General features: G+C 45.1%; 1 protein-coding gene across 8 annotated transcripts in view; it reads left to right on the forward strand.

The window, feature by feature from the left end:
* Positions 1 to 26,587, forward strand: part of AKAP13 (A-kinase anchoring protein 13) — a 314,908-nt gene that overhangs the window by 256,110 nt on the left and 32,211 nt on the right. For all 8 annotated transcript variants that reach the window (XM_065906801.1, XM_065906802.1, XM_065906803.1 and 5 more), the window contains 3 exons: positions 6,169 to 6,343; positions 20,444 to 20,511; positions 22,747 to 22,813. In XM_065906801.1, the coding sequence (XP_065762873.1) occupies positions 6,169 to 6,343; positions 20,444 to 20,511; positions 22,747 to 22,813 (310 nt within the window). The remainder of the gene's footprint in view (positions 1 to 6,168; positions 6,344 to 20,443; positions 20,512 to 22,746; positions 22,814 to 26,587) is intronic.

Raw genomic sequence — 26,587 nt, forward strand, 5'->3', positions numbered from 1 at the left:
CTGAGAGCTTCCCATGTATTGTCTGATTTAATCATTTGCACACATTGTAAGGTAGATATTATCTCCCTTTATTAGGTGTAAGGTACCTCATCTGGGAAAAAACCAGGAATAAAAAGTACCTGTAGTAATCCCACATAGACATAAATACTCTTCTGATATTTTTTAAATATATTTTTAGAAAGGAAAAAAACAGAGTTAACTTTCTTATACTAATTCCCATTGCTAAACAGGAAGATTCTGTTTCAAATCAGTGAGGAAAACTCTGTCTTACTTTCCTACACTCTATTCACTCACCTAACCTCCAACAACGTAAGGAGGAAAGAAACTGAAACTCACTTAAGGACTTCTTGCATGGGAATCACTGTGTATCTATGTGTTACATGCATACACTCAGGTACATAATTACTAAGTTTTGTAAATGAGGTAAGATCTCTTTTCTTTCAGCAAATGCTGGGTTTGGTCATCACTCAAGTTTTTCCAGAAAACCTGCCATCACAATTATATTTTCTCCTCATTTCACCTGCCCAGGTGCAGAATGGACAGAAAGTAGGCAAACTAAAAGACTCATGAAGAGTCTAGCAAACTGTTTCTGGAATGGTCTCATATTTAAGCGTTAACCTCATGCTTAGTCTTGTTTTATAATTCAAAAGTTAAGGTTAAAGAGGGCAGAACACTTATTATTCTTTGTGTGGCAGCAGGGCTGAAAATAGAGCCGTGTCTGTCTTATCAGCTGGCGTGGCCACTGACTGGCATCGACAGAAGAAGTCCTCCTTGAAGGAGCAGTGTTAACTGGCCAAGTGTGTTTGAATGGAGTCAGCATTCGGCCAGGTGCTGCCGGGCCTCTGGAGGAACTAAAGCACATAGTCTTTACCTGGACGATTTTTACCATCTGTTCGGATGATTTCAAGTGTTTCTCTTGCCTTTTATTTTGGTTTTAAACTGTGAAGTCTTTTCTCCAAACAAACTTCTAACCAGAAGACCAGAGTAAAGTGGAGAATTCCCCCTTTTCCGTCCATCTCCCTCGTGACACCAGCTTAGGGGCAGAGTAGTGAATACGTCACTGATGGCTTTGGCGAGGCAGTACAAGCAGGCGTGAACGAAACGACGTGAGACTGAACGCAGAAACTGGGACCTGACCTTTAAAATTAAAAGCATCTCGCACCGGTCTCATTTTACCAACCGCGGCACAGAGAAGTACGCTTCAGGTCACAGACTAGGTCATATCTCGTGATCTGACGTCTACCAAGTAATACTGTTCATTTCATGTTCACTCTTCAGCAAGAGTGAGCTGCACAATGTCTCTTTCCTTTAATTTTTTTAAATAATTTCAAAGAACTGGAGTCTGGAGTTTGCTAGGAGAGGGCTGAAGAGAAAAGGGGCAGGCACAAAGAAGGTAATTTGTGTGCAAGTGCAGCCTGTCAACAGCAGCAGGACGTCTTCAGGTGACCTGTCACCTCCCATCCTCTCTTTGTCAGAGTGACTGCACTCTTTTGCAATGAGACTGCTTCCCCTTTCAGGCTCTCGGCCCCAAGATTTGGTCTCTGGCAGCTTGTGCTATCTTTGCTGCTGCTAAGTCGCTTCAGTCGTGTCCGACTCTGTGCGACCTCATAGACGGCAGCCCATCAGGCTCCTCCGTCCATGGGATTTTCCAGGCAAGAACGCTGGAGTGGGTTGCCATTGCCTTCTCCAGTGCTATCTCTAGCGATGGAAATTCTCCAAAAGTTACAAATCTGTAACCCTAGATTGCAATCCATTTCACATTATCAGGGGTGTAGGCCCCCCTTTAGCCACGTTATTAGTGTGTTAAGAAGCTTAAGAGTCATCTTTGATCGTTGTTACCAGTTCACTTCAAATAAGATTGTTTTGTCCTCACAAAGGATAGCTTAGCTTTTGTCCATATACCAAAAGATAGTAAGAAACAGGAGAATTGGTGAAGTAATGCATTTTATGATGATATTGTTGTCTAGTCACTAAGTCATGTCCAACTCTTTTGTGACCCCATGGACTATATAGTCCACCAGTCTCCTCTGTCCGTGGGATTTCCCAAGCAAAAATACTGGAATGGGTTGCCATTTCTTTCTCTAGGGGATCTTCCTAACCCAGGGATCAAACCCACATCTCCTGCATTGCAGTGAAATCTTTACCACTGAGCCACCAGGGAAGCCCCACATTTTATGTTAGGTTGCATTAAATACGTTGTCTGTCTTTGCCATTGTATCCACAGGAGGGCTTTTCCGTTCAGAAATGTTTGATTCTCTAAAAGGATAACACAAAAATGAGTGAATATTTTCTTCGTGTCATGATGCTGGCTCTACTGATTTTCTTACCCATTGAATAATGTTACTTCTCCATAATGCTTAAAAAATTGAAATGCTACTATAGATGTTAGCACTAGTTTTTTAGTGTAAGCACTCTCTATATAATATACTGTATGTATAACATAATATATGCTATATACATTTTCATATCTGTAGCCATGTGAGTATGAGGCATTTGGGGGAAATTGAGTATTGATCCTTTATAGGTCCTTTCAAGAATTCTCATTAATTGGCATGAGTTAATAGATAAGTATGTTGAGCCGTGTATGTGTGTGAAAGAGGGAGAACCTAAACAGGAAATTAAACAGGAAGACTGGCAGGCAGTTTCTGCTTTTGTGTTTTAGTATCTTTAAGAGGTAGTACTGTTTCCTGCTAAGTAAGTCTGCTTGCTGCAGACTCATAACAAAACAGACACACACACACATAGTATATATGTGTGTGTGTATATATATAAAATGTCCTCATTACAGACGGAGTGGGGTGTGGCCCTCTCTAAACCATCCTGTCACATCAATTTTTTTTTTTCCTAAGCTTTCCTCTTTGCAGACGAGTAGGAGATGGTCAGAGATGTTTGAGACAAATTCTTAATCTGATTTGAAGTAGGCCTTTTTGGATGCAAGGATTAGATTCCTGCACAGATGTTAATCTACTCCCCGGCTTCATGACGAGACATTCAACTTCACCTCCCAGTTCCTGTGAAGTGTCTAAAACAGAACTAAACATCTTAGCCTTTCAGAGATGCTAACTAGGGTAAAGTAGTGTTTGCCAAGACTTAAAGCAACGTTAGATATCATCATCTCTCCTGTTTCTTCAGTTCCTTAACCATAGTATGCTTTACAGTTTTCCAGAGAGTTCTTTTTTTTTAATCGTAATTACTTGTCTAAAATGGTAGGTTTAGAAGAATCAAAATATCATTTCCCCTCATTGTATCCTAGTGCAGTTGTCTCCTGCATTATTCCCGTTAAATATTTAGTTTCCATTTCCCCAGCACACAGGTTTAAGGCATTTTGGCAGGAGATAAGCCTGGAAAAATCAAACTTCAGAAAACAGCCAATCATTGCCTTTCCATAGGCGACGTCACCAAAAAAGTTTTCTTTAGAAACGTATGGCTTTTAAAATGAGGACATCTGTTTAAATAGATGTGTTCCTTAACTTGCAGCATTGAGGAAAAAAACCCGCGTTATTTTGCCAGGGCTCCCGTCCCGCCACTTAAGCACTGCCCACTCACAGCGTGTGCAGGGGAGTTTGTCCCCGTCTTGTCCTGGGTCCTCTCTGCCTGGGCAGCGGGCTGCACCGGCAGCATGCAAATAGTTAAGCTTGTCTTGAGGAAACCCGCAGCCTCAGCCCTCCCCCGTTCCTTTTCTCTACCAGTCCCCAGCTTCCTCTTACCGTTTCTCTAGTGGTTGCTCTAATGGCAGCTCAAAATTGCCAGGCCCTGCCCCGCCGGCATGAGCCCCTCCTCCCGTGAGAGCATATTTCCTGGCATGGGGGTCGAATCATGTCGGCAAAATGGGGTCGTTTTCATGAAGCACCCCTCATAACAGTGAGATTCATAGGACCAAGGCATGGGGAGGTAAGCGCCCGACTTCTTTACAGCACTAGCTTCCGATCAACAGAGTCAGACACAGTGGAGTCTGTTGTTTTGTTTTGTTTTTATCCTTGGAGGAGCTGGTCAGGGTTCTCGCAAAGGATGAGGAGATTATCTGTTCAGGTTTGAAGAGCATAGCAAGGCTTGGGGGAGAGTAAGCTAGTTGCCTACAGATTTTCTTAACTCTCAACAGCTTTTTTAGCTTTCTTGAGCAAAAAGCTCAGGTGCTCTTCAGTTTAACGTTTTGTATATAAGAAGCCTTCAGCAAAATTTAGTTCAGAGAAAAATTATTAGAAAAACTCCGTTTCTTCATACTGATTTCTATTAGTTTTAGATACTTTAGCAGTTAATGAATTTTCACTCAGAACAGTTTCCTGTTTTATAAAGTGAAGTAGTTTGTTTTTCCTCCCTTCCTCTCCTCTTGTTTTTTATAGTTCTAAAGTGTAGCAGTTTGATTCTTAGATTTTTATAACATGCATGCTATTAACACAGGGGGCTTCCCTGGTGGCTCAGAGGGTATTAACAAAGGACTTTATGCGAATCACAGACTTAGCAAACATTCACCATTTCAGGATAGCAGATGAGTTCTGAATACAGTCAGAAGACCTGGGTTTCTGATTTTATCTGCAGATCATTTGCTTTGTGACATTCTGTGAGTCCACAAACATCTCTAGTCCTTGGCAGTAGAGTGCAGTGACCAAGAGCTGAGCTTTACAGGTGGCAGATCTGAAAGTGAGCTCCAGCTTGGGCAGGTACTGGTGTATGACATGAGCCATCTCTCAGCCTCGGCTCCTCGAGTGTTACCCAGAAATCAGAGCTGGTCTTTACATGCCATTGGGTTGTTAATGAGAAATTTCATGTCAGTTGCTTTCTGCAGTGCTTGGCACGTAGTGATTGTTCCAACTCTTGCCTGCTATTATCTTTGTTATTTATCTTTTCAGTTAGGAAATGGGAGGCATAACATCCACCCTACTCACTTCAGAGTTATTGAATCAGATGAAATAATGTAGATAGAAAGCATTGATTGAAAATCTAAGACCTTTGGTAGTTGTCATGATCACTAACTTCAGGGTGTCTCTTTTTTCAGGAATTGTTTTGGATGACAGCAATAGTATTGTTATATGCCCTGGAAAATGGGTACCCTAACATTGGTGATGACGACCACTACTAAATGCATTCCTCCTACCTCTGTAAATTGCAATTCAGGGTCCAGTTAGTTTGAAAGAAAGTTATTCATTTGCTGTTGATTAACTAGCCAAGTGTCTGTCTAACCATGTCTGGAAGGACCTTTTTATGAAGAGTGTGTGGTTAGATCACACAGTCCTCATCTTCTAAGGGTAGCGTGTACCTGAAATGCCCCTGACCGCTTTGGATATTTTACCAAGGGTCTAGCACTCATATTTCTTTGCGTTTTTAGGGTTTAAACCCCTCCTCCTCCAGTTTTAAAATTGCGCCAAAGCTGAACCTTGAAATTATTTAGTAAGAACAGCAAATGTCTATATGGGGGATAGTTCATATTTCTGGCTAGAGTAGGGGAGGCAGTTATCAGATATGTGCCCTCTCTTGAGGGTATGTGGTGGGTGGGAGGCAGTCATGGGGAACCTTGAGTCATTTTTGACGCTGCTCAATCATCTCTCCCTCAGGCTGGTCTCACAACCATTGCATCCTTTCTTCTGTTCCCTGCCCTGCTACTGGGCTCGGCACTGGCTTCCCCCATGGGCTCAGCGTGGCTGTCTCGGGAGGGCCCAGGGCCACCGCAGGCTCCTCCTCCCCCAGCACCCATGCTGGTCCCTAGGCAGTGAACGTGTTGATTGGCATAGCTTCCCTGGTGGCTCAGATGGTAAAGAATCCATCTACAGTGCAGGTGATCTGGATTCAATCCCTGGGTTGGAAAAATCCCCTGGAGAAGGCAGTGGCAGCCCACTCCAGTATTCATGCCTGGAGAATCCCATGGACAGAGGAGCCCAGCAAGCTACAGTCCATGGGGTTGCAAAGAGTCAGACACAGCTAAGCGACTAACACTTTGACTTTTCACGCTGGGGACAAACTGTTCAACCTGCCTGGTCCCCCTAAGGTTTTTCTAATGCAGCTTGAATGCACACAACTTAATAAAAAAAATTTTTATGTCCAGGACAGCATTCCTAACTTTGATTCAAAACATTTACCAGCCACCATTGACCACAGGTAGCCCAGTAGCCTTCTAGAACGGAAGGCCTTCCAGTGTTCGGTTAACAATGTAATGTCGATTGTTTTCTTTGGCAGGAAAAGGAAAAAGAGAAAGATAAAATTAAGGAGAAGGAGAAAGACTCTAAAGAGAAGGAGAAGGACAAGAAGACTGTGAACGGGCATGCGTTCAGTTCCATCTCCGTTGTGGGTCCCTTTGGCTGCCACCAGTGCATGAAGTCCTTCACCAGCAAAGATGCCTACACGTGTGCAAGTAAGAGATGCGTGTGTTCTGTGCAGTAGAACGCTCCAGGCTCGGAAACGTTCGTTTCTCGTTTCCTGTCCTTCCCACCCCTTATCTGTTCCTCTTTGATGTGGAGAAGTAGCCTTTTTTCTGTCTTCCTTTAAACAGCATTGAGACACACATTCCAGATAAGAGAATACAGAGCCCTTAATGTTTTTCAAAGAGCCCGATTTCAAATATCCTCTCCTGTTGACCCTAAGCCACTGCCTCATTCCGGAAGTCCATGTCAGCATGAAAAAAACCATCTTATAGCCTCACACCCCAAGGCCGCCCAGCAGTCCCTTGTCAGTCACTTCGGCTCACTTTTTACTCTAGCACTAACCATTTGCAGTTCACGGGCCATTTGGAAATAGGCTGCAGATTGCAGACCCTTGCTATGAAGCATTACGTCTCAAAATGCGGTTGCACACAGAAAAGAGTCGTGCTCATCGTGCACACCGGGGAGAATCAAGGAGGCCACTTGTGGTCAGACGTGGCTGATGTGAAGGGCCAGTCATCCAGAAGGCGGAGGTGATGGGCGTCACGTTACACCTGTAACCAGTTTGGACCGTACAGTGACTAACCCCGTCCCCAAGAAGCACTGCCCAGGCCATAATGTCACGACCTGGTCTTGATTTTAGTCATTTGTGTGAAATATCGTGAGTGACTTGTTAACTCAAGATAGTTAATTTACTGAAATTTGAAAAATTTTTAAACTGTATCTGAGCAGAGTCAAGAGTTACAATAATAATAAACAGTTGCTTACTTCCTTAAATTTTAGAGGCAGAGTGAAGTGACAGCTGGCAAAGAGCCTGTGTTATCCATGCTGCAGCTGTTGTGACTTTTTAGACAACTGGTGTTAACGCGCACATGTTCCTAAAATGCCTTCTATGGTTATATTTTACTCCAAATGTTGTCTGCAGCCCTCTTTGTTCTACTATCCTGTTTTTCCTTAAAGAAAGCCTCTGGGGAGCTCTCGTGTCTGTATTCATCCTCGTGGGCAGATATCACACACATGTATGCCCTCCGTCGTGCGTAACTTACCAGGAGATAGAGGACTCCAGTGTTGTAATACGTTCTGTGCAACCTCGGGGAAACAAAAGGCTGTCACTGTCCGTATGTCCCCAGCATGTTAGTCTGGAGCTCAGGCCCTGAAAGGACTCATTCTTAGGACACTGGCCACTTGTCGCCAGGATAATTTCCTAGCTGCTAGACAGTTTCTCAGTACTGAAGCGACTTGGTTGTCTGGGGCGGTGGTCACCAGGTCCTTTTTGGTATGCTTGTCTACCATTAAAACATTCTTAGCCTACTACACGTGACTTCCCAAGTGACACTAGTGGTAAAGAATCCACCTGCTGATGCAGGAGACGCGAGAGACATGGGTTCAATCCCTGGGTCAGGAAGATCCCCTAGAGTAGGAAATGGCACCCCACCCACTCCAGTTTTCCTGCCTGGGAAATTCTGTGGGCAGCAGAGTGGGGGGAGGGGGGTGGTTGTGTGTGTGTGTGTGTGTGTGTGTCTGTGTGTGTGTGTGTGAGAAGAGTCTGGTGTGTGTGTGTGTGTGTAATGTAAAAAGATTACATACGTGTCTGCTGTGTGTGTGTGAGAAGAGTCTGGTGTGTGTGTGTGTGTGTGTAATGTAAAAAGATTACATACGTGTCCTATATTATACTTCCAAAGAGCTCATTCTAGGAATGAGATGTCAGTGTTGCCATTTTCTTGTTGCTGATCAGTTACTAGTTCTTTTAAGATTCTCAGATACACAGTTTCTGCAGGAAACTATTTCAACTATTTTAGTTGAAACTACATGTAATTTGTAAGTGATACTATTGAGCACAGGTACATTTGCATTCATCACCAAGTGCTTAAAGTAAACACAAGGAGGACGCTGCTGTTCACACCCAGGCCTACCACCCTTGCGCCTCTTCTTCCCTCCAGAATCCTCCAGGATCACACATACCACGCATCTGCCTAACGGCGTGGTGGAGTGAGCCACCCACGTGTCAGTCTGTGTGTTAGACACTCCATTTCTCTTTTAAATCTGTACCAGTGAGAGCTGTGGAAATTTCCTCCTCCACTGCAAAGAATCATCTCCCCTGTAAAGTGCCTGTTCTCCATGACAGGAGTGTTGGCCTCAGAGAAGAATGGGGAGAGAGCACATTTCTTGGTTGGCTGCACGAAATTCATATTCTAGCAACTCCCAGCAGTACAGCAGGCCGAACACCTCCTTTCTGCTATGAAACATAGTTCTTAAAAATGTCTTCTCAACAAAATAAGTGTTGTAGAAAACTAGTACATAAGTGAGCACGCAGAAAAGAAAATCCGCAAGCCGTGTATATGCTGTTCTCCATTAGAGACTTGATTTCATGTCAACCGTTTAATAACTATCAGCATCTTCTGCCTGCATTTGCTAATGCTTCTTCATCCTGGTTTACCTTGCTTACGTGGTATCTGGGGGTTTTTTTGTCGTAAGTTCGGCTTCAGCTTCATAAGACTTTTCCCCCTCCGGTGGGAATCTCTGGAGTCCCTGTCCTGCCGCACTGGCCCTGCGGTGCCGCAGTCCTGTGTCTGTTTCAGCAGGGATCCCGCACGGTTTCATCATTGCCGGATTGGAATTCCACTAAACCTCTAGAGAGAGCTCCTTAACTCAGGGTTCTAGGAGATACAAATGGTGTAAATCCGGACCCTGGACTCATGCATAACATAAAATTCTCACACCAGGTCCAGGGGAGGGCAGGTGTGCATGGTTTTTTCCAGGCCCTTTGGCAGGGCTGTTACAGTCTTTAGTATAAACCTCTTAACTATATTCAGGGGTCTCAATTCCAGTCGCCACTATGTGCCCAGAGACCTCGTGTCTGAGGGGGACACTCTCTGCTTCTTAGAATACTGCACAACCAGCGGGTGGATTTGAAAAATAACTGAATAAAACTAACAGTAAAAATAAAACTAATAATAAAAAATAAATAACTGAATGCAAGCAGTTCTTGAAAAATCTTCATGGAGATTTTTCACATATTTTAGTGATCTGCATCATTGGTGGGTTGCTATGATTTAGATTTTATGTACGTGAGTGAGCAATGGCTTCCATTCTGTCATCTGCTTCAGTAGTAGGGAAGAGCTGAGTGGCTATTCTAGGAGATCTTGGTGACTTCAGACTGAATTCTTTTTTTACTTTTAACTGTCAATAAGTCTGGTGGCACAGACAGTAAGGAATCCGTCTGCCAACGCAGGAGACACAGGACTCTTGGCTTTGATCCCTGGGTCAGGACTATCCCCTGGAGAAAGGAATGGCTCCCCACTCCAGGATTCTTGCCTGCAGAATCCTGTGGACAGAGGAGTCTGGTGGGCTCCAGTCCATGGGATTTCAAAAGAGTTAGACGTGACTGAGTGACTAACAGCGCCAGTAAGTATGCATTTGAGTTCCTTATCGTAAATTAATGTATTCAGCAAAGATCAGTTGCCTGCAATAGGCAAGGCACTGTATAATTCATTCAAAAGCTGTTTGTCAGCAAATATTCTTTGAGCAACCCATGTGCCTGGCACCTTTCTCTTATTTTTTTTTTTTCCATGAGTATATTTGACATGTAACACTGTGTAAATTTGAAAGTGCCAAGCATTAACTTGATGCATTTGTATATTATAATCTGATTGGTGCTAATGTTTCCATATTTAGCACCTGTGTCACATCACATGATCCTTTTTAGTGGTTGGAATATGTAATTAGAAACACCTTTCTCAAGTTGCTTATTACACAGTGGCTTAGAGTAAGAGCTCTCAAGATATAATCCTTAGTACTTACTCATTGCAGCATTATTCATGTTGTGGAAAACTTCAAAGGAGCTAAATATTTAACAGTAAAATGTAATGTATTCTTTAGGTGGAATATTATGCCAGTGGTAAAAATGGAATAGCTCAAAGGTCATCAGCAAAGTTTTTCTGTAGGGACTTCCCTGGTTGTCCAGTGGCTCTGAGACTCTGAGCTCCCAATGCAGGGGACCTGGGTTTGATCCCTAGTTGGGGAACTAGATTCCCACGTGCTGCAACTAAGGCCCTGCACAGCCAAATAAATTAATTAGTTTAAAAAAATGTCTTTCTGTGAAGAAGCTGATAGGACACTAGGCTTCGGAGGCTGGTAGGCATCTGTGGTGGTCACCCTACCCGCCTCTTGTGGCACAAAAGCAGCCATAGATAAGACATAAATGTGAGCACGACTATGTTCCAATAAACCCGCTTTTACAAAATAGGTGTGGGCTGACCTCAGCCCCCAAGCTGTGGTTTCCCAGCCAGTGGAATAGATCTGCAGGTACCGACATACCTCCAAGATGTTTTGGAAACTTGAGAGGCAATAAATGGGAACTGTGTGTATGATCCCAAATTATAGGAAACAGATAAGTAAATAGTAATTGTTTATGTAGCTATATGAGAATGTCTAAAAGGATATACACCAAACTGTTAACAATTTGAAAAAGAGGTTAGAGGAGAGATTGAAGTTTTTGTTCTATACTTCTGCGTTGCTTGAATTTTTTAAGACCGTACTTGAATATTGGCTCTCTGAGTTTAAAAAAAGTAAATGTCATCTCACTGGTAGTTTCAAAGGTTTTTCTGCTTGTAAGCTGGTCTCTGAAGAAAGTGCAGACTGTGTTGATGTTGACTGAAGAACGTAATGGCTTTAAGCAGTTAGTTGGACAGAAGATTCAGAGAGAGTCGCTCTGTCACAGTCCTGGTAGCACCAGGTGGACGAGAAGCGGACCCCACCAGCTCTCCGTTCTGCGTTGTGATGTGAAATACTGTCAGAAAGTTGAGGGACAAAAGAAAAGGAAAATCTTGTTTGAAGACACAAAGAATCCTTTTCTTTGTGCTATTCTCTGGTGACTCAGACGGTGAACAGTGAACTCAGATTCCGGGAGGCCTGCAATGCAGGAGGCCGGGGTTCGATCCCTGGGTCAGGAAGATCCCTTGGAGAAGGGAATGGCAACCCACTCCAGTATTCTTGCCTAAAGAATTCCATAAACAGAGGAGCCTGGCGGGCTACACTCTGTGGGGTCTCCAAGCATCAGACTCAACTAAGCGACCAACTCTTTGACTTTCATAGAGAACCATAGGTTTATGGTTATAGTGAGCGGATGACTCACTGTATACTTCCACTAGCAGCTCCAGATAACTTTTCACTTTAAATGCAGGCTGGAAAAAGTTGTCTGATGTTGTCAGTATATGAATCATCTTATTACTGTCATTGATTTTTGCATACGCATTATTTTCGAGTAAAAAGAGTTGAATTATTGTTAGTCTGTGTTAGAGTCCAGTGACTCCGAATCAAACCTGTACCTGGCACATGACTGCTTTGTCAAAGAACAGAATGTCCACTCTGATGGAAGAGAATGCACCTCTTGTAACCAGGCATCCTAAACCCATTTTTGTCCCTCCATACCTTTCCCTGTTCAATAGAAATTCTCTTCTACTCGACTCACTCCGTGATGAAATAGAGCTCGGGCACCTCAGACTGTAGAAGTGCTTATATTGTCAGCAATAGTGTCTACAGGACGCCCCCTGGAGAGGGGACCTGTGTTACCTCTGGGAAACGTCTGTGACCCAAGGACGCTGAGCCACTCACGAAGAATCACGTGTTGGGGAGGGCTGATACTGACGGGGAACAACCCAACTCAAGAGATTTGAGGCTTGTAGACTAAAGTTCTCAGCCACTGGTCTGTGTAGTAATTAAATAGCTCGATAGAACAGTGGTTTTCAGAATGGTTTTTGTGGAACTGGTGTTTTGGAAGTTCCACAGACTGTGGGATTTATGTATTTTTAAGACTACTTTACAACCCACTTAAAAATACACTCTCAAAAGTGTCACCAAATTTTAACATCAACATATAAACTTTAGCTGTCAGTCTACCTACTTTGTTTGAATTTTTCCTTCCATCTTGAATTAATTGAAGAATGTAATATGATTGCAAGGCAAGCCATTTTTTTAAAAAGAAAACTACTAATATTTCTACCTACCTCTCTGTGAAAATGAAGATACTGTACTCTGTATTATGCATGAAAAGTGAAAGTGAAGATTGCTCCCTTGTGTCCAGCTCTTTGCGACCAAATAGACTGTAGCCTGCCGGGCTTCTCTGTCTATTGGATTTCCCAGGCAAATGAGTTGCCATTCTCTTCTCCAGGGGCTCTTTCCGACCCAGGGATTGAACTCAGGTCCTCCTGCATCACAGGCAGATTTTTCACTGTCTGAGCCACAAAAAGAAATACAGACATAAATTAGATGCTGAGGTAGATACGTGAACAGCAAGTATAATATCCACATGATTGCTCATATTTTGATCCATCAGAACAGCTTCACTGTTCTCTTTAATTGCAAAAGTAAATGTTGAAATTATAGTTCAAATGTCTGTGCTGTTTTACATATTTGATAGCACACAATATAGCAATATTTTATTAAGGCTTTTTAAATATGGAAGATCAGTAAAATAGTGGGTTGACTACTAGTTCTGTGTTAATAGTGTTTATAACAGTAGGATGGAGGTTTTTGTCTTAATTTGTGATTTTAATGTTGAGTCACCTGAGTTGTCTGGTTCTTCTGGAAGCAGACTATTTCATGGAGTCCACTGTGCCATCACAAGAGTCTTCTGTCTGGAGAATCTGTCGGGGGAGGAGCTATTGTCCTGATGTCCTCTGCCAGCAGTTCTTTGACTTACGGAAGTCACTTGATCTGACTACAGACGTCACAAGTTATCTGAGGTCTACTTAGCACAACAAGGAAGAAGAGTTAATGCTTTTAGGTTTAAACTGAAAGAATCAGATGACAAAAAGGAACTGTTTGATAGGGCCTGGTTACCCTAGTATATACCTAGGTGCAAAAATAACATTTTCAGTTTGCATACCACCCCACCTCAGAAACTTAGGGACTCCCAGTCTCAACTATAGCTTTGCAGTCCACTCCAGGGTTAGTGTTGAAAGAAGCTCAACGTTCAATGGTGACCTTAAGATCTGTGTGTGGCAGGGTACAGCCTGCCACTTGTAAAAAGAAGAGGAAAAATCAAGGCTTGAAAGCAAAGGAAACAACATGTAGTCATCTTCCCCAAGGAACAGAGGTAATGGGCTGATTCTCTGCAGCTTCCTGAAGAACAGGGCCTGCAGTGCATGTTTGTGGGTGTGAAGCACCGTTTGTGATTTTGGCAGGAAGTGGAAACTATGAGTAATTTGAGGACTCAGAATCTTTTTTCGCTTCCCTCCATCCCCTCTCATGTCCGGGATCTTCGCAGGAATCTTAGGAAACAGGAACCTCCAGTTCCTTTACCTCCTAGGAAACCCTTGTGCTATTAGCAACCCTTTCCTTGGATTAATATAATCCTGTTTGCTGACCCTGGAGCCGCTGACCTTGGCGCCTCAGACCCCAAGTGGCTGCTCAGTCAGTTTTGACTCACAGTTTAGAAAGATCAGCCACCTGGTCCATCGTGGTCCGTGTGACGATGGCTAATGTTGGTCTTCGCCTGTCTTTCAAACATCTCTAATCACTCTAATACATCTTTCTGTGTGCAAATACTGAGAGATTCAGCAGGCTGGAACTTTTAAAACAAGTCAACATCTCTTGACCCCACTGGAAAACACCTAGACCCGTCTAAAGTCATAGTCGTGATGAAAGCTGAGTTCCCTTGGTGGACTTAGGTGGAAATGGTCAAGATTACAGACGCTAGAAATAGCCAAGGGGCAGGAGCAAAGCCTCCCTGAAGTTGGTTCCTCTGCAGTTTACTCCTGGAAAACAAACACATGGTGAAAGCAGAGTTCCCCCTTTGTCGGGAATAAGTAATTTAATTTAGGAGAAACTTAGCGAGTTTGTTTGTTTGTTTTAAATCTGCCAAAACTCTACTCTTATTTTAGGATTTTGGTAACTTTAATAGAGAAAGGAGGAGAGCATCTTACCACTTCTTCCCCCTTGCAGTTATGTAAAGCTTGCCTTGAATAAGTCAGCTGTTTTTTCCAGCCACCACGAATAATTTGGTCTCTGGAATGCCTGGTGGAGTCCTTCAGCACAAGGAATCCGCTACATTCGGGTTTTCAGATCTTGCCAGTGGTTCTATTTTGTTTGCTTTAAACACATGCAAGATGATAACTGAGATTACTGTGGATTTATTTTCTGTTGTGTTAGCAGCTTCTGAGTACTTTTGTGGTAGGTTGCCTCTCTTGATTAGAAGAAAAGAAACAAGTGGACCAGCCTCAACCCAAGTAGGAAACATAAAGAGTTCAGACTGCTTGTGATGGTCTGGTTCACCATGAGATTTTGTCCTGAAAGACAGCTCTCTGGACTAGCAGGTTTCTCACATTTAGAGTTCATTGCTTAGATGGTGAAATACATATAACCAGTTAAAGAAAAGAAGTGTGTTTGGGGAAGGGACAGTGGAAAAGCTTCAGCAGTAAAACCAGTTCTTACCCAAGCAGAGCACTTTGGGTTTTGCTTTTTGTTGATTTGTTTGCCAGCATTCTTGCAAAAACTTCTGTTAGGTGAGCCCTCCAGCTACTGTGCTGTAGCTCTCTTTTGTGGCTTTCGTCTTGTTCCGTGTAACCAGCACTGTGGTTATCACACCAGCTACCGAGAATATCTTACAAGTCTTTTGTATCTACGCTCTATCAGTCCAGACCAGGCCGTGTCTCACAGTCCCCAGAGAATTTAAACCAGAAGTTGCAGAAATCCTTTTTGAGCATGTATTTCTAAATTTATCAGTATTTAAATGTTTTTCTGCTATTGTTGTTTTGTTGGTGAGTGTTGACATGATAGCAAGAAGTTGGACCTTTCTCGCCTTAAAGTTAGAAAAGTCTCTCTAACCCCTAACCTTTAGAAGGATCTGAGAGTTCTCCCCAACGTGGATTCTGCTGCTCAGACCAGTCTCCAGGAGGAAGGGTAATCAAAGCTCTTCAGCACAGCCCTCCCTGGAAAAGCGTTGGACAAGCCCTTTCTTCAGAACCTGACACAACTCAGGAAGGTGAATCCTTCCTTTAACAAGCAGGCCTGAAGTATTCACGCCATTCTCTAATTTCATTTCAGTTTGGCGTGGCGTCTCCTCTTAACTGTTCTTTAAACTGATTTTCTTAGGCCAGTCTCTCTAGTGGCTTGTTGGATTTCTCTGCTGAAGGTCAATGGGTGTATGGTATATAACAGTTCACCAAAGCTCTGGTGGCAGAGTTTTAAAAAGATAAAGCAACAAATAAGATACGAGCTCACAGCCCTGTGGGTTTTCCTTCATATTCTTTTGTTTGATGCCTCCATGTAGCCAGGAAAGAAGCTGAAGTCTGGGTTGTTTGCTTTTAAGTTCAGAAGAGTACAATTAGGGGTCAGCTCTGTTCCCGTAAACCATGGTGCCAAGACCTTTTTGAAGAACTTTGAAGAATGAAAGCATATTGCTTACTGCTATTAGGAAATGTTTTTTGAAAAATAAATAAATAAAAGGCCAAATAATTCTTTGATTCCCCCTAACAACATGGTATAGAGTTTGTGACAGGGAGCTTGAAAGTGGTATTAGATTGTCTTCAATTTGTATGTTCTTGGTACTTGTCTGTTTTCCAAAACAGAGGTTTTAACCTCAAGACTTCAGCTGATGTCAGTTGGGCCGAAGTTTCTAAGTCGCCCACGTCCACCACTAAAGCCATTACCGTGAACTGAGTCCAGGACAGCTGGGTAACAAGTTGAGTGGTTTTCAAGTAGGTACTCGAGTGTGTTAAGCAGACATGCATGCAAACTGTTTATGTCTCAGACTTGTGGCCATGTTATAAAGTATGTTGAAACTTCAGCTGGGTTGTGGCTTTGGGGACGTGTGTGTGTCAGTTAACTAGAACAGTGGATTGTGTGAAAAGTTGTTTACCAGAAGTACATTTTAAAAATACTACTTCTGCTTTTATGGTACGTCAATTGGAGTTGTCCTTTAAATCTCAAACACTGGTCTGAGAGCTTGAATATTCCTAAAATCTATTTTAAAGTAATTGCACCGTTCCCACTATTTAATTCTCTATAGGGTGATGAAACTGTGGGTTTTGTGAATTGCCTGTTCATAATCTTCATCCGTTTTTCTATTTGATTCTTCGTCTTTCTGTTTTATGATGAGTTTTAAACATTTTGAAGATAAGATTGTTAGGTGTGGCACTCCCTTTTAATTCCATTTCGAAATCTGTGGTTTCTTTGGCTGTGATACGAATTCATTAGTTTTCCCCATATTTTTTTCACCCATGTTTCAAAGTATTATTTTGTGTTAGTAAAATGGTATGAAGAAGAGGTTCTCTTAGGATACTTAGGCAAGGCACAGAGGGCAAGGAAGAATGGGATTAAAGACAATGGGCTTCCCTGGTGGCTCAGAGGATGAAGCATCTGCCTGCAGTGCAGGAGACCCGGGTTCGATCCCTGGGTTGGGAAAATCCCCTGGAGAAGGAAATGGCAATCCACTCCAGTATTCTTGCCTGGAGAATCCCATGGACAGAGGAGCCTGGCGGGCTGCAGTCCACGGGGTCACAAAGAGTCTGACATGACTGAGCGACTTCACTTCACTTCATGTGAAAGACAAAGAAAAAAGGTAGGAAGGGGAGCTGAGAAGCCTGTGCGTGAGGACATGTTGGGTCAGCAGGACTGCGCCATGGTCTCAGGCGTATGTGGAGCAAGGGAGGGGAGATGGTCACAGTACAGTACCATGATGGAAGCAGGTGTGGGATACCAGAAGCTGAGATCACTGGGGGTCTGCTTCCCTGGGAGAGTCAGAGAAGACTTCAGAGAGCTGAGTCCTGCCAACCCAGTCAGGGAAGGAAGAGTGAGCAAGGGACACAGTTGCAGGAAAGAGTTTGTTCAGAGCTCAGAGGTGTGGCCGAGGGGCTAGAAGTGTACACACACATGATGGGCTTAAGCTAAGTAAGGAGTGTGGCTCAGATGGTAAAGAATCTGCCTGCATTGCAGGAGACCCAGGTTCGATCCCTGAGTCGAGGCAGTCCCTAGAGAAGGGCATGGCCACCCACTCCAGTCTTCTTGCCTGGAGAACGTAGACAGAGGCGCCTGGTGGGCTACAGCCCATGGGGTTGCAGAGTTGGACACAACTGAGCGACTGACACTTTCACTTATCCTAAAGATGATGGGGGACTATTAAAAGAGTCACTTTCTGAGAGTCTGAGTCTCATTTTCTGGGAGGTAAGTGGGAAAAAGTTTTGAATATAAGTCAATAAAGACAAATTTGGTCCGGCCCACCTGTTTCCTCTTTGACCCTTTGTGGAAGGCCATTGGCTCCTGGGGCTTAAAGCCTTTAATAAAAGTTCACCAGAGTCTAGTTCTGGAATGTGAGTTTCATTGCATGATGTATAGAAGGACACAAAAACATTGGAGTCTCGGGAATTATTTGGATTTCTGTTTGCCGATTCTTCTCTTTTCTGGGAGCAGTATGATGATTTCTTAGTCAAAACATATCCTTATTTCCAAATAGCAGAGAACTTGACAATTTAACAAGGGCCAGAGTATTCCAGTTCTTGAGAAAAGTATCCTCAACATGTTTCCTTTTCGCTGATTAGAATGAGTCACTCCCCAGGGGGCTCTCTGCAAAGGCTCCCTTGTGCCCAGAAAGAGATGTTGCTGAGAAGCCCTGACATTAATATTCAGGGATGTATAACCCTTTCATAACTGCTGACCTCTGGAGCAACTTCATGACTTAACGTGGAAGTGTGCATAATCACCAGCAGTGGAAACTGCCAGAAGCACAGTCCGTGCAGCTCCCTTGCAGTGTCATTCCTGGAGGAGAGGACACTGGAAGCAAGAGTAGACTTCTGACTGAGAACCCTCCAGGTTGCTTCCTCTTGTTGATTCCCTGAATAAACCTTTCCCAGAGAGTCTCCCCTCATGCTGACATTGGGAATTGAACTTGAGGGTCTCTTCCAGTTGATGAGCATCAGAAAAACGACTGGAGAGTCAATTTCTCATGGGGTGAAGCTAGAAGAGGTTACTCAACAGAAGGCTCAGTAGGCCTGAGAGTTAAAGGCCCAGGATAAAGCTTCTCCCCATCCCACTTCCAAACTGGTTCCTGCTCTGGACCATCCTGTTGACCAAAGTAGAGTTGCTGCAGGTGGCCTCTTTCATGGGGTCGTATCTGCCGTGATTCCTCCAGTGTGAACTGCCCCATCCAGGCCCTGAAGGATGGCTGTGTCCTGGTGACGATTCAGATGGCTAAGAAGTTGAAAAGTCTTCTGCAGCATGAGCCTTGTAGAGCATTTTGAAGTAATTTACTTCGAAAAATCCATCTCTTTCAAGAGATGCAGCATGAGGAGTCTTACAGAAGCACAGAGAAAGGGAATGGGGAGGGCAAATGTGGTCCTTTCACTTTGGAGATCCGAGGAAATGGAGGCCTATGGAGGAGGAACCGGCCTAGAGTCACAGTACCTAACTCGGGAGCCAGGACCTGAAACACACTTAGTGTGACAGCTGTGCCGCTAGCGCTCCTTTTACTGTTAGAAGTGCGTGTTTGACCCACTGGAATCAAGGCTGTGACAGGGCACTTGGCTTTTGTATAAAATAAGCATAAACGCTGAAACAGACGTTGGAATAGGCAGCATGAGTAGGCACAGTGCTAGGGAGACTTAATTAAAGTTTCAGCAGTAGATGGAGAGACGCTGCCCTGGAGGAACACTTGGTGGAGGAGAAGATGTTAGTCGATAAGTGGTGTCCGACTCTCTGTGACCCTGTGGACCATAGCCTGCCAGGCTCCTCTGTCCGTGGGAGTCTCCAAGCAAGAATACTGGAGTGGGTTGCCACTCCCTTCTCCAGGGGATCTTCCCAACCCAGAGAGTGAACCTGGGTCTCCTGCATTGCAGGAGGGTTCTTTACTCAGTGGAGGAGAAAATCACAGGATCATCCAATGCACTGTGACTGGTGGTGTTAGGAAAGAGGCCTGTGAGCCTGGCAGATGTTGCGGAGGAATGGAGAAGGCCCTGAGGTCTAGGATTCTGGCCTTTTCCACACTCACATCCTCAGAACCCGGCCATATAAGTCAGGAGAGCATCCTGCCCTTGATTCACGGGTGACCATTCAAGGACATGTGGTCCTTACTGAGTCAGAATGGGAAGCGTTGCCTAAGGGTGGTATCTGTTGATTTTCTCAGGGAGCCTTTCCCTGGGGAGGCTTTCGCCATGGAATCCCCACAGACAGATCTCTTACTTGCTTTAATTCCCCTCCAGCCTCTTGGCCCAGGTCAGTATGACTTCATAGCAGCAGTACAAGCTGATGCTGGCCCTCTTGAGGACCTGAGGGCTGGGTTTTTTCTGTCAGCAGCCCTTGTGGGTCTAGGAATTGAGATAAAAAATCATGTCCTCAGCAGATCGTGGGTGCTGCTTCATCTTTCAGGAAGTCTCGGCTTCGTCTTTCAGGAAGTCTCCCACTTTCTCTTGAGTCAGGGCCCCTGGAGGTGCTGAGGGGTGGTTCTGATGATGATTCTTCTGCAACTTTTGACCTGGAGTGTTGCAAAAAGCTCAAGGTGGATAGGAGTCCAAGTCAAAAGACACAAACAGGTGGATTTTCAGATTCACACTCCGCCTGTGACGCAGTCATACAGATTTCAAAGCCCCTGTGATGGGGGTGCATTTACATATCACTTGTGGTTGTTCTTACATGTTTATGTTAATGTCTGTGTGCGTGTGCATGCATGCATGCTCAGTTGTGACCGACTCTGCAACACCACAGACTGTAGCCCACCAGGCTCCTCTGTCCATGGGATTTCCCAGGCAAGAACACTGGAATGGGTTGCCATTTCCTCCTCCAGGTATGCAAATACAGATAGTATTATTTGTGACACAGACTCACATGTCGACAGCAGACACTTTCACTTTTAGTTTTGGAGGCCTCTCAGCTTCCTGCCCGAGAAGCGCCAGGTTTGTCATTTATCTGCTCTTGTTTCTCCTCCTGATGATGTCACACGCCTGCTTCCTGGAAGAGGGCTGCAGTCTGTAACCCCGGGTGGCCACACCCTGACTCGTGAGCGGCTTCTTCGGTGCTCCATCGGCCGCCGTGGCAGTGAAAGTCCGTGTGGGCCTCTAGTCGCTGTGTGTTTAATGTCACCCGGCGTTCTGCTTCCTTTTCAGATTGTGGCGCCTTTGTCCACAAAGGCTGCAGAGAAAGTCTGAGCTCCTGTGCAAAGGTCAAAATGAAGGTAAGACATTTCTGCCTGAACCAATGAAATCCTCAGAGTTGGGAGACTAGGGGTTAGAGTTTCTGTTTGTCTTTTCATCATCCGGTACCTCCTTTGAGACTGCAGTAACCCAAAACGTTTCATCTCTTCTTGACACGCTCGGGAATTTGTGACTTTTGGAAGGTGAAATGCTTTCAGAACTTGTCCACATTAGACACACGTTTCGCCGTGATTGTCGTCTGTCACCAGTGCAGTGACTTTCTTCTTAACCATGTCTGCAGACCTGCCCCGCTCTGCACACTCCGGCCTTCCTCCTTGGGGACCCCGAGGGCAGCAGGTGGCGACCAGGGGCTCTGACGTGCTGACAGCCTGGGGAGGGCAGGGTTTTGAGCCAGCCTGCCCGGCATCCCTTTTCTCCACAGGCTCACGTAGATCACACGACGAGAAGAGAAGTGGGTGGTGGTCTACGCTCCGAGTGTGCACGTCACATAATAACACGCAGTGCACGTCAGAGGCCCTTGTAGAGTACGAGGCTGGGAGCAGATGGGCGTTTAGGTGGCCCGTGTGGTTTTTCAGTGTTTCAGTCACTCATAACTATCTTTGTTCTTGTCAGAAGAGTGCTCTCCAACACCATCTACACGCATGCTCAGCATGCTGTTTGCTTCCAGTAACCAAACACGTTTATCTATTGAAGTGGCCTCAGATTTGAGAGTCATCTCGGGGGCTTGTTATAAAACGACACCGGGCCAGTGACCCACTCCCAGAGTTTCCAATTCTGAGTGGGTGAGGCCAAGGAGTTTACCTTTCTAATAACTTCCCAGAAGATGTTGATGCTGCTGGTCCGAGGACCACACTTTGAGAAGCACAGAACGACAGGCTTCTGTACCCTGGATCTTATTCAGCCCATGGACATAAATTTTGTCCAAGGGCTGGATTTTTCTTTTTTTCTACAGTATTTATCACCTTGGGGCTTCCCTGGTGGCTCAGATGGTAAAGAAGTGACCTGTAGTGTAGGAGACCTGGGTTTAATCCCTGGGTCAGGAAGATCCCCAAGAGAAGGGAATGTCAACCCACTCCAGCATTCTTGCCTAGAGAGCTCCATGGACAGAAGAGCCTGGCAGGCTACAGTCCATGGGGTTGTCAAGAGTCAGACGCGACTGAGTGACTAATGCAAAATATCACCTTCTTAGGGTCTGTTATTTATGACATTTACTTTCTGTGGTCTGTACCTTCCCCCCACTAGAATGTATGTAAGCATCAAATTTGCCAGGCAGTCTGAAGTCAGGAGCGTGTGATCCATTGGCAGCTCCTAAGCCCGTAGAACAGAGTCTGGGCTGTAGGTCCTTAGATGCTGGAGGCGAATGGAGGTGACGGCCCACTGGGCTGAGTGGCTGCCGCCTCCTCCGGACAAGATGCGCAGGCCCAGGCTGCTGCCTCCCGCCCTCCAGCTTGCCTCTGTCCTTGTCATCTGCCTGACCCCGTGGGCCTTTGAATTTGTGACCTCTGGTATGAGTGTCGTCATTGTGACTGTGCCAGAGAAAGACAGTAACAGGGACATCGCCTGCCTTGTGTAAAAGAGCGTCATCGAAGAGGGGGAGTCCCATTCTAAACAGACCCTTTGCCACTAATGGTTTATCTCAGACGAATTGCTTCAACCCGGAGTTTTCTCACACGTTGTCTCTGTTCCATGCCACAAAAAAGTCTTAAAATTAGCACTTTCCCTAAGAATTATTTAACACCTTATACATAAATGCTGGTCACTGGAGAGATGGAAATGAAAAGGGCACAGATGCTGCTTGTAAAGAACCAGCATTGCGGTGGGGACAGTGGACCAGCAGACAGTGACCATAATAAGGAAAGAACTAGCTGGGGCGGGGGGAGGGGCATACGCACAGCATTCTGAGGGGTACGCACAGCATTCTGAGGGGTGCCAGTCACTGCCTCACGGGAGGAGAAGACAGAAGCTCACGGTGGCTCTGCCCCTGAGGTCTGACCTTGAAACAGGAGACTGCCTGGCCTGTGAAGGGAGAGGAGCGTTCCAGGCAGAGGAGACGGCTCTCGCAGAATTGCAGGCTGGGCGGGCTCAGGGCGACGGCCAGCATGGGTGGCCGTGTCTGAGAGTAGGACCCTGAGGGCCGTTGGCAGGTACAGGGGAGCAGCTGGCTTTGTGTTCTAGGTTTCTTGAGACTTGTCGGAAGATAAGTTGTAAAATTCATCAAAACTTGTGAAATTTATCGAAATTTCTTTTTCTTACAGCAACCCAAAGGGAACCTGCAGGCACACGACACGTCCTCGCTGCCCACAGTCATCATGAGAAGCAAGTGTAAGTAGTCGGTCCGCCCCTCATGGCCCCTCTTGGCCTCTCTGGTTCAGGACTTACACACACTTCTGTCGTGTCCATTTGTTATTCTTAATCATGGTTTGAAGACCTATTTTGTGGTAACTTAGAGAAGGATGCAGTTTTGTTGACCAAAAGCTTGGCAGTCCACCATCAAACTCTCTGGAAGGTCTTAGAATTGTGTGTGTTTGTGTGTGAGCCTACAAGGCCGCTCTTGAGCCTTGTTTATTTGAGCGAGTGACCCCCATGTTTTTTGAAACTCCTTTTCCATGAGTCAGCAGTGAAACTTGCTTTTAGTGCTCTCAACATCAAATGAGATCTTGCTTATTAGACTCCTTGACAGACTGCGAAATTATATAGTTTGGGGGTGGTTTTTTTTTCTTTTTCTTTCAAGATCTTCAAGGGGTACATAGATTGAGTTTGTCACACTTTGTCACATAAGCCTATCTTCTCCAGTCTGTGCAAAGCTCCACTTTGGTTTTGCTGAATGTTTTCCCCTTTTCATTCTCCATCTCACTCCTTTCCCCTCATTAGTACGCACTGTGGTATATTTAATGCAGACCTCTCTAATTTGCCGTATCTTCAGACGTATGTGTACTTCTGAAAATATCTCTTACTGTTTTGTGTGTTGAATTTAAATTAGACAGTATGACTTATGCTTATCCATTCTGCTACTGCTTTTCCCCTCAATATGGTTTTGAGATCTGCGTGTGATATTATATGAAAGCTATCATCTCAAATTGCTGCGTGGTATTCTTTCAGAAACATACACCACATTTTAATTACCAGTTCCCCCAAAGACTTGAGTTGTCTCCACCCACTGCCATAAATAACACAGTAATGAATACCACATTAATTAGCTCACAGAACCCAGTTGAGACTCGCCCCCAGGCTGTGTTTTTCAAGGCCTATTTCCTGGATCAATTAAAAGTGCCAGTTTTGGGCCCTGCCCAGACCTACGACATCAGAAAGTCCAGAGGTGGAGCTGGGTGCTCTGTTTGGTAGACGCTCCAGGTGATGGTGATGTCCACACTTGAGTGTGAGAACCGCTGCCCCATGCCTGACTATTCTGAGCACTTCCAGACAGCTCAGAACGGCCACTCAGACTGTGCTGCCAGCGAGGGTGTGGAGTCCTGTCAGACGGAAGTCTGGTTATTACCCATCTTTGCATGTAAATTCCTAGTGGAAAAGTTATGCCAGACTATCACCCACTGTAACCAGTGAGCCAACCCATCCCAACACCTTTTACAAGCCTACTCTTACTTAAATTTTTTTTCTTGACTCTATTACATTTATCTCTTCTTTCAGAAATCTGCTTTCTTTCAAATCAGATAAAAGCGGTCTTCCCCAAAGCTACCTATGATATTACCTCCAACCCCCACGTGTATTCTCATTCCCCTTTTACCCACCAAGGTAAGGTAGCAGAAGGAGTCCAGGTGGTGGACTCAGATTGTACGGGTGTGAGTCCCAGCACCCCAATTAACAAATTACTGGGCAGAGACGTATTAATACGTCTTTCGTTACCTGAACATTATTGACTGGAGACTTTATTGGTATCCACTTACCTAACAAATTGCCAGCCACAAGGGTTAGTTCCTGCAGAAATCTTCTAGTTAATAATGTATTAGCAGTTGCATAACCTCAAGACGAACATTTACGGCTCCCCCCACCCCCCCATAGCTCGTGTTCCTCCTCCGTGGGAGGATGTAGTGGTACCACCAGGCGATCGTTGGGTTTAAGTGAGGTGATGCCTGTGAAGCCCTTGGTGGTGGGCCTGCCTCAGTGGGAACGTTCCCGCTGCCGTCGGCTTCGCGGGCACGGATGCCGGGCTCAGAGACAGTGAGCAGCTTCCTTGAGCGTGGATAGACTGGTTTCCAGCATTCCCAGAGCTCTCTCTCTCACCTCCCCCCACACCCATGCCGCCCTTAGATGCAAGTTGCTCGTGATAATCATGAAGGCTCTGTGTGACCTGACTTGGTTCTGTTTCTGCAGCCATTGCCCCGATCCTGCATGTCCTCTCCTGGCCTGCCTCCTCATCTGCTTGTCATCTCCATTTCACAGTAGCACTGCGTGAGCGTTTCTGCCTCCTTCAGACAGTCCTCCTCCTCAGAATGTCTTTTCCTGTCCGCCTGGCCACGTCCTCACTTTCAGGGACTTCCCCATTCAAGGACTGATGTTTCTCCCTCCACGTGATTTTTTTTTAAATAATTTTATTTATTTATTTTTGGCTCTGCTGGGCCTTGGTTCCTGCATGGGCTTTTCTCTAGTTGCGGGAAGCAGCGGCGGCTCTCTAGTTGCGGTGCACAGGCTTCTCATGCGGAGGCTTTTCTTGTTGTGGAGCACAGGCTCTCGAGCACAAGGGATTAGTAGTTGCAATGCTCGGGCTTAGCTGTCCTGCAGCATGTGGGATCTTCCTGGACCAGGAATCAAACCCGTGTCTCCTGCAGTGGGCAGGCAGATTCTGTACCGCTGAGCCGCCAGGGCACTGCTCCTGCATCATGTTTTATGTGCTCACCAGCTTCCCTCGGAGGCCCTGCGCTGTTCCCCAGGCTCCCGCACACTAGAACCTGTTCACCTCTCTGCCTCTTGCCCGTCTTCCCTGTTGGGCAAGGCCCCCCATCTCCTGGTGTTCTGCATATTTCCTACAAGAAGGGTCTGGTCATGCCCCCGTGCAGCATGTTTCTGGTGATTACATCACCTTCTTCTGAATAGAATCTGAATGGTTTTATCCATTTTTATCAAGTCAGGCATATCCTGTAATACTGTGAAGCTGTAACAGCTGCCCCAGTTATTTCCTTCAGCTCCTGATGCTCTTAGGGCTGGACGGATAATGCTGCTCGCGTCTGGGACAGCAGCTTCGTTACCACGGAAAATCATCTGTTACCCAGATGCCAGTGTGACTACTTGACCCAAAATCAGAGCTCCAGGGTCCTCCTCGGGCATGTGCAATGGCCATGAACTTGGGCATGGTCTGGGAGATGGCGAGGGACAGGGAGGACTGGCATGCTACAGCACTTGGGGTCGCAAAGGGTCGGACGTGACTGAGCGACAGAACAGCACAAGAAGTACTCAGTTATGAGGACAGATTATCTGGGTGGCATTGAACACAGGTTGCATTTTCCTCCTCTGTAAATTAGAGGAATTGGTCAAAATCTGGGTTCTCAGACATGTACAGAAAAAATGATTGAGAAGCTGTTAAAAACATCTTAGACCCCTAGGTCCCACCCACACAGGACAGACAGGGCTGGGAATTTGCATAACTCAAAAGCCCCTCACACGAAAAACACTGGACTAGGTCATCTCTGAGGCTGCTTGTGTCCTTAAAAATCTTTCAGTCTCCTTTTCTCTTTGAATTAGTTTAAATTTTTAAATATATGTGCTTTCAGTGATTCTTTATCCTTATTGCCTCATTTCCATCACACTCCACAGGTAACTCCATTTCTTATGTTTATCTTCTCCAAGTTTCTTTCTTAAAATAAAGCAGATACCAATTTGGATTATTTATTGCTTTTAAAACATAGCAATGGTCTGTGGCACACGTTATTCTGCTCCTCGATTTTTTTTCCCCTTTAATGTATTATTGTGCAGTTTTGTGTCAGTTCATGCAGGGTGTGCTCGTTTTTATTTTACAGCTTCATAGTATCCATCAGTAGGATATACCATGATTTATTAACTGACCTTACTTTGGTAACTCATTTTGGTTTTACTGAACTTTGCACTGAGTACCTTTGGTCATATGCCATTGCAAGTGTGAACAAG

This window comes from Muntiacus reevesi, chromosome 15 (genome assembly GCF_963930625.1).
Source record: "Muntiacus reevesi chromosome 15, mMunRee1.1, whole genome shotgun sequence".
NCBI lineage: Eukaryota > Metazoa > Chordata > Mammalia > Artiodactyla > Cervidae > Muntiacus > Muntiacus reevesi.